A 12011-nucleotide genomic window follows, 5' to 3' on the forward strand; every position below is an offset into this window, starting at 1 on the left:
ATGTGTGGACCGGTCCTCGTCTCCGAGTTTGACTGCTCTGTTCTGGTGACCGAGATGCTGGAGCATTGGAGGGGCTTTGAGCAGGATACACGTGGGACCCCCTGCAATGGGGCCCACCTGCCAGCCACTGGTCGGTCTGTTTGGTAAAGACTCTGGTTCGGAATTCGTCTTTTAACTACCGCCCGCCGATTAAAACAACGTGCCTAGTCCAAGCTGATGACTAGGGACTGAAGAGTCTGATGATGATGACAGATATTGTTAGGGAGAATATTACAGTGTGAAGTGGATCGTTCCGGTACGTGTTACCACTTTGTCAGCGCGTAGAATTTCGGGAACAGAACAAGCAGCGCGTCTTGTCTCTTGGATGCATGAGGACTCGAGATCGGAAGACGCTTGCTCGCTAAAGTCATTTGTGCGTCGCATCCCGTTTGAAGACATGACGACCGAGCACGTAAGAATGCGCGAATAACCAGAACGCGTTGCGCGTTGTCGTTGCTCAAAAGTCTCAGACCATATTATCTTGGATGAGAAAACTCGTGGTTGCACTGGGGGCCGCCCGCAACGACACAGATGCTTATTGCATGTTCAAGTCGTTGTGGTCAGGCCGTCAGGGGCGGATCCACAGGTATGCCGGGCCCACCCGGTATACCCTGAGACCCAGGCTGTATTGGCGAAGGCGAGATCCATGGAGGGGATGGAGCCGCGTTGACGCCGCCCCCTCCCCCTTGGCCGTGACATGCCCGAAGGCCAGCGCGCCTGATGCCGCGTACTACCTCCGGTGTCCGGTTGGAGCCGCCGCTCACCGCCCCAGCCACCAGTGGCCCTGCGAACTGCCCCCCGAGCCACCGCGGAGGAGACTGTGGAAGCCGTTACAGTGGAGGGCTTCGCGCGAGCACGATGCGGAGGAGCCGAGGGGCAGCAGCGCCGTCTTGTCGCTGGATGCAGTCACGCTGCCGCTGTATCCCACGCTCGTGCATACTGCTGCCTCCGACCTGTCTGTCCGCGCCATCGTCAGCTATTTCAGTGACCAGAGACCGTGCGTAGGCTCTGATCCCCTGAGGTGAGGTCCCAAACCAAATGCGTCACTCCTTGGAAGAGATTTTTGGATTTAGATTCATGGGCTATGGTTTGAGACCCTTTGCACAATTGTTTTAGGGTCAATTGATGCGGCTTCGATGTTCTTTTTGTCCAAAAGTATATCTTGACAGTATTGATAATCTAGGAAAAGTCCTGATCTTTTATTTTCTGCATTGGTTATAGTGAAAATAAAGTCAAGGAATAAACTAGGTGATAGTGTTTTGGATGATTGTCTAGTCACATTGATTGAGCGGGATATTTTCTTCTAAGTGAATGAAGATGATCAAGACATTTATGTTATTAAAAAACGGCGGGTAAATAAAATTGTAAGGTTCTTGTATGCTATATTTCGAACTATTTGTATTTCATTTGAACTATTTATATTGTGATTTGTTATTGTTTCTAACTTAATTTTTAAATTAAGACTTATCATATTATTTAGTGCCTTGCTTACCAAATTGTAATGATTTTATAGAATTGTATAAGGGTTTTTTTCAACATACCTGTAGTAAAATACTACATCTGCCACTGGTTGTGGTCACATCGCATCGCGTCTGGCAACTCCACTGAACGCAAAGGGACCAACTGGCCAATGCAAGTGGCGAAGCATGCTGCTGGATCGAAATTTCGGAGCGGAGCTTTCCAGGTTCTGTTAAATGAGCTTGGAAGATCATGCAGTAGTAACAGAATCGAGCGCGTGCGTTCACACCGGCTTTATGACGTGTAGTACTGGCTTTTACTGTTCGTCAGTGCCCCTACCGCGCCTAGATGCATCATGCATGCACAGAGTGGGCGGCAGACGCAGACGGATCACGAATGTGGCCGTTAGGATCCGGCATCAGGTTTCCTAGTTCCAGCCGAAGCTGTCCGCATCGAATGAGAGAGAGAGCCAGACCTTAGTTGCCAAAGTTTGGAGGTGCCAAATTACTGTTACAGCACTGTAGCGTTTCGTTTGTATTTGTGAATTATTGTCCAAACATTGACTAATTAGGCTCAAAAGATTCGTCTCGCAAAGTACAACAAAACTGTGCAATTAGTTTTTAATTTCGTCTATATTTAGTACTCCATGTGATGGGGAATCTTCTTTTTGCATAGTGCTAAAGTTGGGAGTTGGGGGTGAACTAAACAAGGGCTAACTAGCTCAGTCGACGTGCCTGACTCAAGTGATCTTCTGGGGTGATGTCCATGGTTACCTACTCCGCCTTCATCCAAAGCATATGCACGGCGCCTCGAGGTTGAGGCTGCTGACCTGACTAGTGACCACGACGACGAGGTGGGGCTCTGCATGCTGTGAGTCCGAGACTGACTGCCTGCTTAGGCGGCAGAGTGCCACCGGCTTGGTGGTGGTAGATGGTGCAGCCGTGTAGCGCGGGGTGGCATCAAAGGTTAAAGTTAGTTATCATAGGGTTCGGGTGGTAGCGGGGTAGATCTGGCGATATGAGCTGCTAGAAATGGAGAACGATGAGGAGAGGTGAAGGCACCATAGAGAAATAATTGGAGATGGGGAAGAGGACTGGTTCGGGGTGAGAAACAAGATGGCCTAGGTACTGGTGGGCTTGATTGATGAATTGATTGGATGCCATACTCTACGGAGAAAGGCACTTGATTACTTGTTACTAGGGGCGGATCTAGCGGTGAGACGGATGAGGTTCAAGCCCTCCTACCGCCTCTCAGACAGCGGAGACTCCCGTTGAGCCCCTCCATAATTTTTGAGGAAGAAGGGAAGGGAGGGAGGAAAAAGGAGGAGGAGGAACAAGCTGCTTGGTTTATGAGCAAGGCCATTGCTTGTTGCCTTTGCCTCCAGCCTTTCATCTTAATTCTCTTCAGGGTATGTTCGATTTGGTAGAGATAGAAGATGATTGGGGAGGCCCCAAACTTCTTAGGCTTTCATGTACATTAAATTGTATGCCACATCAGCGATTTTGCTAACTTAGCAAGGCCATTATAAGGAGAGAGAAGGAAGAGTTTCATTAGATGTGAGAGGAGTTTCATCTCCATAACACTCATCAGCATTGAGACTGGCTTTAAGGGAGGGAATTAACTAAATAAATGCTAAATGACAACCAATGTAGTTACGCATGAATCTTAAGCCATGTGTGTTTCCACCATAAGTCATATATCATTAGACCTGATCATAGGCAGCCCAACCCGATAGAACCCGACGCGACCTAAATGATCAGGCCCAGTGGTCGGGTCGAGTGGAGTGACCCGGTTAAGCATCACTGGCTTCCACATGGGCTATGGCCCATTGTCGTTGGACCTTTTGTAGTTTGCCTAACTCGTTATTAATTAGGTACAAATGGGCTTTGACAAGCCTAGATCCATTATCACCTATTCGATTTGCTGGGCTTGACTGATGAATTGTACCATATTCTACAGAGAACATACCTCGTTACTTGCCACCTTTGCCTCCGGCCTTCCGCCTCAATTCGCTCCCGGGTATGTGTGATTTGGTAGAGATAGAAGATGACTGGGGAAGATGTAGAGATCCCCAACCTCATTGGGAGGGAGTTAACCGAATAAGCGCTAAAGATGTCGATCTCAAAATCCTAGAAACCCTTGACAAATAACGCACTAGGAGTTGGACCACGAAATCGAACAACCAAGGTACTCACACATGAATCATAAGCCATGTTTGTTCCCACCACAAGTCGTATATTACGAGACCCAATCATGGGCCGTCGGACCTAACGAACCCGACCCGACCTAAAAAAGCTGGCCCGGTGGTCAGGTTGGGTCGGATCAGACGTGGATTTTTATAGTCCCATAATTATATGTTTGAACTTACGGACCATATATAGCTGACCTGGTTAGCTTCCACTTGGGCTATGGCCCATTGTTGTTGGTCCTTTTGTAGTTTGCCTAATTTGTTGGTACAGTGGGCTTTGACATGCCTAGGTCCATTATCACCTATTCAGTTTCGGCCACGCACGAATGGGCTAATGGGCTACAAGTTGTTAAGCCCACTAAAATCTTGGCGCACCAAAAATCAAAGAAATCCGGAGAACGAAACGCAACACCTCTCCAAAAAAAAAAAAAAAAAACGAAACGCAACAGAGCAAAATAATCTCCTCAAATAAAAAAGGAGGAAGGAATGCGCACTTGGAGATTTTGGAGCAATCCACGCAGGTGTCGCCGCAGCCCGGAAGCACGCGAAGGTCCACGGCCCGTGCTCCGACCCACGGCGGCGCCCGCAGAGTCCGCCGGCCCTCTCGCATTGGCCGCACTCCCCCTCCGTCTCCGGCCTCCAGCTGAGCTCGAACCCCATGTTGAGCGCCGGCACCACGGCGTCCAGCGGGCTGCTGCTGCCCCCTGCCCCGAGAAGGGACCTCCGCAGCACGGGCATGCCGATGACGTCCTGGCACAGCCCCGCGTACCCGTGCGGCGTGAGCTCGTCGCCGTCGCGGAACACGTACGAGTGGTGCCTGCCGTCGCCCTCGAGGCACGCCACGAGGTGCGCCGGGATGCCCACGAAGGAGCAGTGCACGAAGAAGGTGAGGTTGGCGTCCCTGGCCGTGAGCGACAGCGGCGAATCCGACGGGAGGGACAGGTTGCGGCCGACGAGCGGGCAGGTGTTGGAGAGCGAGAACACGCCGAGGTCGAAGAGGGAGACGGTGCGGTCGCTGTATAGGATGTGGGTGACCGCGTAGTCCCCCGACGGGAGCCGCAGCACCGGCGTCTCGCGGCGGCATTCCAGGCGCAGGCTCGGGTACCCGCAGTGGGACCCTGAGGAGGCGTTGCCGCCGTCGATCCAGAACGGGTACCGGATGTCCACGGCGTGGCCGCACCGGTAGGACGGGCACGGCGACGGCGTCGTGGCGTTCGGGATCCGTTCCGTCGCCGCGGCGGTGGCGGCGAGGCTGGAGAAGATGAAGAGCAAGACGTGCAGAGGAGAGCGTTCTAGTGGCATCATCCCACTTGTGCACGAGTGCTGAAATTTTGGGTCCCCTAGCTCAGTAGCTGGTCAAGTCGGAGATCATGCGCAATCGCACGATGCCACATTACGCCGGTGATTCCTTGCAGCGCGGAATGCGGGCTCATGAGCTCATCCAAGATGTGTGAAGGTAGTGTTACTATTGTGTGGTTGTGAAATAGAAATATTCAGGTGAAACAGAAACGCAGGGGGAAATGTTTGCTTTATCACAGTAGTAACTTTTGCATGTATAAAGAAAAGTCATGTTTTCGAAGACTGAAAATAGATGTTGTCTACTTTCTGAAACAGACTCGAGTTATCTGGATGTCAACTCAACAACCCGGGAGCGTGGGAAGTTCGTTGTGCTCTTGTACAAGTGTGAACATGGCAACGTCCCAGAAAGATTCCTGGACGGCATTCCATCTTACTCCTACCTCTACCTCCGTGCAGGTGCAGCAACATAAGGCGAATTATTTCGGATTCTTCATGCTAACTGCTTCGTTTGGTGCAGAGATGTGAACCTTTTGCCCACGAAAAATTTGGATCACCTTTCAACAACCCGCTGTGACTTCCCTCTACAGTACTGTCTGGCATGCATACAGTTCATCCAAGATGCGTGAAGGCAGTTACAGGAAGTTAAAAAAAAGGGGTTCCTAGCTACTCCAGTCTTTAAATATATGAACATTTAGAATATGCTATGCGAATTAGCTTGTCCTACATATATAATATATTTAGAAAATGGAGAGATTTTTTAAACATTTGACTTGTTTTAAATGAATGAAGTGTATGTTTACCATCTTACTATTACTAATTGGAGCCTCCTTTTGAAGCCTTTAGGTGAAGCCACCTAGGATCCTAGGTCGACACTTTGGAAAAAGAGAGAAATTCTAAAAATTCTCAAAAAAGCAAAACATCTAGCCATCAATCGGTAGACTTAAATCATCATAGCCGTTGGATCTATTATGCCACATATGCCATTATGAAAATAGCCTAAAGTAACCCCTAAATCTATATCTAAATTACTCACTTCTGCCATTATATGGAATAAACTAAAGTAACCCCTAATCTTTATCAAAATTACCCACTTCTGCCATTATAAAAATAATTTAAAATAGCCTCCTAAATTTGCAACTAAATTTCCCACCACTAATACTTAAAAAATAACTTAAAATAACCCATTAAATTTGCATCTATATTATCCACATATGCTATTATTAACCCTAAATTTGAATCCAAATCACCTTAATTAAAAATATAAGCCAAAATATAATTCTAAATCATCTATTCCTTACACTATTGGTATATGATATAGTAATTAAGGTATATACACATGGTGTGTGTGTTATCATCTATAAAGATATAGAGAAAATGATGAGAATATAGATTTCTATGTTAAAATTATAGCTCTCAGGTCCTTAAATAAATTCAAGTGCATACTTGCGATGCAAAGTGAAAAGTTAATGGTTATAAATGTGGATGGAAATGTTATAGAATAATATTAACTAAAATCTATCACAATTGGATGAAGATATATCTATATAAGTATTGTGTTCAAATATTTAACAAGTGAAAGGTAACTCAAGGTAATAGTTTTGTAGTAGTGTGGCCTCTTTTTTTTCCTTTGGAGACTCCACATTAGTTCTCAGAAGACACGCTAGAAAAAGAAGACAAATTCTAGAAATTCTCATAAAAAATCAGAAACATCAAACATGAATCCTGCAAACACTAATAATCATAGTCATTGGTCTATTATATTTTCTACAAAGTTACCGACAACTAAAGTATCAAGCTCTGCCATTATAAAAAATAATCTAAAGTAACCCCATAATGTTCATCCAAATTACTCGTGCATATCATTGTAAAGCATAACTTCAAATGCCATTCTAAATTTGTATCTAAATTACCCATGTGTATCATTACTGAAAATAACCTAAAGTAAATACCTAAATCTTAATCTAATTATCTTCATATGCATCATATAAAAATATTCAAATTAAACTAATATATGATTCTAAATTACCTATTTATGTTATTGTTAATATAGAAATACTAAGTTAAGGTATATACACATGATGGGTGTTAAAAAATATGTAGACCATTTAAACATGTATATGAGGAGGTAATGCGATTTTTATGCTAAATGCAATCTATGGAGATGTGATACAAAATGAGAAAAGTGTGAATGAAGATGAAAAAGTGTATAGAGTAATTACTAACTAAAAATCAAATATGACTGAACTTACACGTCTATATGAGTATTATGTTGAAGTATTGAAAAATTGAGAGAATAGTAGGTAAACAATTTTGATTATTAGCTAGGAGTTTGATTTGTAAATAATTTTCAAATATAATAGCTTTTTAAAAATATTAGCCCCTGCGGGAGCACGTGTTGTTGGACTAGTAACACTAATTCCGTGTCCACACCTAATTGAGTATGTGGCGGATGATCATTTGCCTATCCAACCTCTCCTATCACTCCAATGCAGCGATGCCCTGCCCCTCCCTGCCTTCCGATTGTCTATGATGATTTTCTTCCTGACTCCCTAAAATCGGTAGCAGGGGGCTCAAGCCCCCCTCCCCCTTCCCCGTCCTAACCAACACACACGCTGCATCCATTGGAGCTCTCCCAAACACTCTTCTCCTCTTTTCCTCTTCTTGTTCTTGCTCTTGTTCACCACTGCTCCACACACACACACACATGCTCTTGCCAGTCAGCTCTGCACAACTCGCCATCCTCCGTTACCGTGGTGGCCGCTACCTCAACATCTTTCTTACCACCAACCTATTACTTGACGAGTGACTTCCCCGACTTAACAATCCGGCCACAAAAATTCCTAATTACTTTTTCTAAAAAAGAGTAATCTCTGGCCTCTACAATTGCATATAACTAAGTTTTTACGGTATCCTCAGCACAAAAAGACTGATTACAAATAATAGAAAAAAATGCAGGCAAAATAAATGAAGAAGTCGAAAGCAAAGTATAATGTTGCTCCTCCATCTGTTTTTAGAAAAAAAAACATATATGGCTACTATCTCCAACGCCTTACTTGCCAAACAAATAATCTTTCTTGGCATATGGACAACTCTAAAATTATCTTGGCATGTCGATAATTAAAAATGAGATGTTTAATTATTTCAATTTGGGAGCTTAAACCTCGTGTCCTTGGCAGAGAAGATGACGCACAAATCACCAAGCAAAAACCCTACCAAATGAAATTTGACAGGTTTCCACCTCTAACTCTAAATCTATCATGAGGAATCTTGTTTTTTTTCCTAAAAAAAGGTGTGATATTGGATTCATGCGTGCAGGAAAAGTCTAAGTTTGGAAGACCGAGACACAAGTTTTACTATGCTCTGAAGCAGAATGGACTCCTTTTCTGGATATCAGTTCAAAATCACGGTCAGCACTCAACAACTTGTAGTTGTAGGTGTGCAAAGTTCCTTGTGCAATATGAACAAAGGCTTGCACGAAATGGCCCCCGAGCTAGCCGCCCGCCCCCCCCCCCGCCGCCGCCGCCGCCGCATCGCCCCTACCGTCGGCCACCACCTCCCCACGCTCGCGGGCCCTCCCCCACACCTCCTGCCCGTCACCCTCTCCCTTCCCCCCCAACCAGTTCCCACCCCCCCTCACCTGGGAAAGCTTCTTTAGCTTCTCCTCCCCACCGAAGCCCCGCCCAAGAATCCAACCCAGCTCACCAGATCTGCGACCCCTGCCACCGGATCCGGCGATCCCTGCTGCGGATCTATCTTCGCCGCCCTCCAATCGGCCCGCCCACGCAAATCCAGGCAGAAGTTATGCCGACGCCGTCCGCCGGGGCTCCTGTGAGGCGCCCCCCCGGTGACATCACCAAAGCTCCCAGTACAAGGACTTTACTCCAATGCCGCTGCCCACCCGCGTCGCATTTACGCCGCGGAGGAGCCAAGGCCACGCCGCAGCGACCTCCGTCAGCGCCTACCATCCCCTCCGCCCGTCCCCTCGCCGAACGAGGGGTGGATTACAGCTACGAAGCGCAGGCGCCGCCCATCTCCCCGCACGCCGCCCGGCGCAGTTCGACGCGACAGGGAGCATGTCCGGCCGAACGGCGGACATTCAAGACGTGCCTCTACCGCAGCTCTACTCTCCTTCCAGCGAGCTACTGCGGGGCGCTGCTTCATATGTCTGGCTCAAGATCACCGGGCGGCCGAGTGCAGAGATCCGATTCGATGCTTTAGGTGCCGCCGCTCGGGACACCGGCAGAAGCTCTGCCGCGAGCCGCGTCGTCCACCTCCACCTCCACCCCAACGACCGCACCACCAAGCACGACCGTCTGCTGCAGCCGCTCCCCGACCACAACGCCACCCCCACAGCCGCAAGCCGCCAACTCCTGCCGCCGCCTCCTCGCGCCAACCCACATCCACCACAACTCCCCTGCCGCCACCACCACCACCGCCACCTGCGTCGTCACCTCGCTCGATGGCCATCGGCGACCCCAACACCCGGCCAGATGAGGAAACCATCATCGTGCCAAACTCCTTCGATCTGGAGCGCGACGCCAGGGAGTGGGAAGGCACGGCCCTCGTCCCCTGGGCCATCCACATGTCGCGAGGGACTGGTGCCAGGGACATCGAGGACCTGCTCCGGGAACAGCTGCGGCTCCAGCAGGGCGATGTCATCGTTGCCGTCCACCAACCGGAGCCATTCCTCATCCGCTTCACCACAGCCGACCAGTGCGCAGCAGCTCGCAACGTTGGGCGCTTCCGGGGACGCGGCATCGACATCTGCCTTCGACCATGGCGCAGCCTAAGCCACGCGCTTGGACTGCGCATCTTCTACCGAGTAAGACTCTACCTCGACGGCATCCCCATTCATGCCTGCACGCCGGACATTGTCGAGAGGATCATAGGTACGCACTGCGCCCTCCAATACATCAACACTGACCTTGTCCAGCAGACCGACACCAGGCACGTCGATCTTTGGGCTTGGACGGCAAATCCAAGTGCCATCCCCAAGCGGGTCTGGTTGTTGTTCACCCACCGGCCGGCGGACAGATCATCCACGGTGACCATCACGTCGTCGCAGCCGGACCGCTGGCAACAGGGCGTCCGGTATGAGGTTTTCCTGCACCTAGGTGTGCTGGAAGACTACACGGCGGCGGCTCGCGACCTCGACGGCGCCATCAACAACCCAGCCGCCTTCACCCCCGTACGCCGGGGTTACGCCTGGCGTTACGGCCTCCCGGATGGGGCCCCCTCCGACGCGCGCTCGAAGTTCCCCGCCAGGTTGCCGCGGCCGCCGCGTGACACGGAGCCGCAGGCCGATAACGACCGCGACCGTCGCCGTGGCGACGGGGGACATGGGCGCCAGGACCAGAACAAGAGCTTCGGCCGCAACGATATCTCCCGCCACAACGACCGCAACAACAAGAGGGGCGGCACCAGCTCCTGCCGCGACCCTTTCTTCTGGCCGCGTCGGCCGGATGACGACGACAACGACGACACCGGCTACGATCACCCGGGAAGGGGACGCGACCGAGGCAGCAAGCCCCACAACAACCGTGGGCGGGATGCTGTGCGCCGCGACCGCACGAGGTCCCCGCGAAGGTGGGAGGCCGAGTTCAGAGGAGGACAGCGCCGGGCCACTGCCGCCTCACCCCTTGCCGCCTCCCCGCCGGTCAAAGTGCCAAACAAGTCAAGCTTTGCTGCCTTCACCCCTGCACTTCCATGCTTCGACGACCTCAGAGCCATGGTGCGTGCACAGGTCGAAGCACTCTTCAACGCCCAAGCCATGGCGATTCAGCACACCTTCAAGGCCATGGCCGGTTCACAGGTGCGTTCAACCACTTTGCTAAGCCCAGATTCCCTCGTACAGTCTCTGTCCAGTAAGGACCTCGGATCTTGCGGCATCGACGAATTCTTCTCCCGGTCATGCTCGCTGCTGGACGACATTGATGCTCCGCCGCGCCCGGTGGGGAATCAAGCCTGGTCCGACAACCCGGCGCACCTGGTGCCTCTGCGCCGGGTCTTCAGCAGGCTCGGATCGGCACTCCAAGGGCGACCCTCGCTACGGGAGTGCGAGCTCGCCCTGAACCAGATGCAGCTTCCCGGCGACTCCACCCCGGCATCTGACGGCCACCGCGCCGCCGGGTCGACATCTCCACCGGCCGCCGCATTTGCTTCAACAGAGAACCTGGGGAGGAGGCCGGCCTCACCGGCGACAACGGCCTCGTGGGCCACCTGCCTGGCTTCACGGGCCGACTGCTGGGCCCTGAGGCCTGCTCCTGAAGCGGCCACTAGGGGCGCTCACATGGGGTCCCCGGGGAGGATGGCCTCGTGGGCCGTCTCCCCGAGGCCTGCTCATGACTGGCCCCCTAGCGGGGCTCCCGTCGGGCCGACGCCCTCGCCAGGGCCGGTCCAGGCCACGCCAGACCTCCCCCCTGGGCTGGCTGCGCCAGTGGGGAGCCCGCGGGCCGCCTGCACACTGGCAATTTCGGATGAGCCAAATGCTGGGCCAAATGCTGACACCATGGGCCGCCACACCGAGCACAACACTCACTTTCCTGTTTCCACAACAAATGCCTTGCAGGTACCTACAGTTGGCGACATGGAGACCCAGGCGGCTAACCACGGCAATGTTGAGGAAAACAACGCTGCGGCTAAGGGTGGGTCCGTCGATGACCTCTTCGCTACCCCGGCCTCGCCGATCCTACATCAGCCCCCGCTGCGTCGTCAACGCACGCGCCGAAGCTTCGACATGTCCGCGGTCCGACGGAGTGCCAGACTCGCCCTGAAGCCATCGGTTCCAGCTCTGCAGCGCGCCCAACACAATCTATGGCGCAAACTAGGGGTCTCCGACGATGAACTACGTCCAATAGAGGACATCCTGCAGGAATACGTCAACTCTCACCAGTGGCCGCTCCCAGATCATGTCATTGCAGCGATGACAGCCCTGTTTGACCTGGATGATGAAGGAGCAGAGCAGGTCAATGAAGCCCTTCTCCAGCACGTAGGACAGGCGGTCCAGGACATCCAGAACGAGCTTGCC

The 12011-nt window shown here is 51.3% G+C and overlaps 1 protein-coding gene across 1 annotated transcript; it reads right to left on the reverse strand.

Annotated features, from left to right (window-relative positions):
- Positions 1 to 17: 17 nt before the first annotated feature.
- LOC140222709 (LEAF RUST 10 DISEASE-RESISTANCE LOCUS RECEPTOR-LIKE PROTEIN KINASE-like 2.1) lies at positions 18 to 5080 on the reverse strand. Its single transcript, XM_072293576.1, has one exon. It carries the CDS (start codon positions 4988 to 4990, stop codon positions 4067 to 4069), a length of 924 nt encoding a protein of 307 aa, XP_072149677.1. The 5' UTR covers positions 4991 to 5080; the 3' UTR covers positions 18 to 4066.
- Between the last annotated feature and the right edge of the window lie 6931 nt (positions 5081 to 12011).

This window comes from Setaria viridis, chromosome 5, assembly GCF_005286985.2.
Source record: "Setaria viridis chromosome 5, Setaria_viridis_v4.0, whole genome shotgun sequence".
Lineage (NCBI taxonomy): Eukaryota > Viridiplantae > Streptophyta > Magnoliopsida > Poales > Poaceae > Setaria > Setaria viridis.

What these genes read in the sequence shown, in the direction of transcription:
- LOC140222709 (XM_072293576.1), bottom strand. Translation starts at nt 4,990, where the DNA reads ATGATGCCACTAGAACGCTCTCCTCTGCACGTCTTGCTCTTCATCTTC.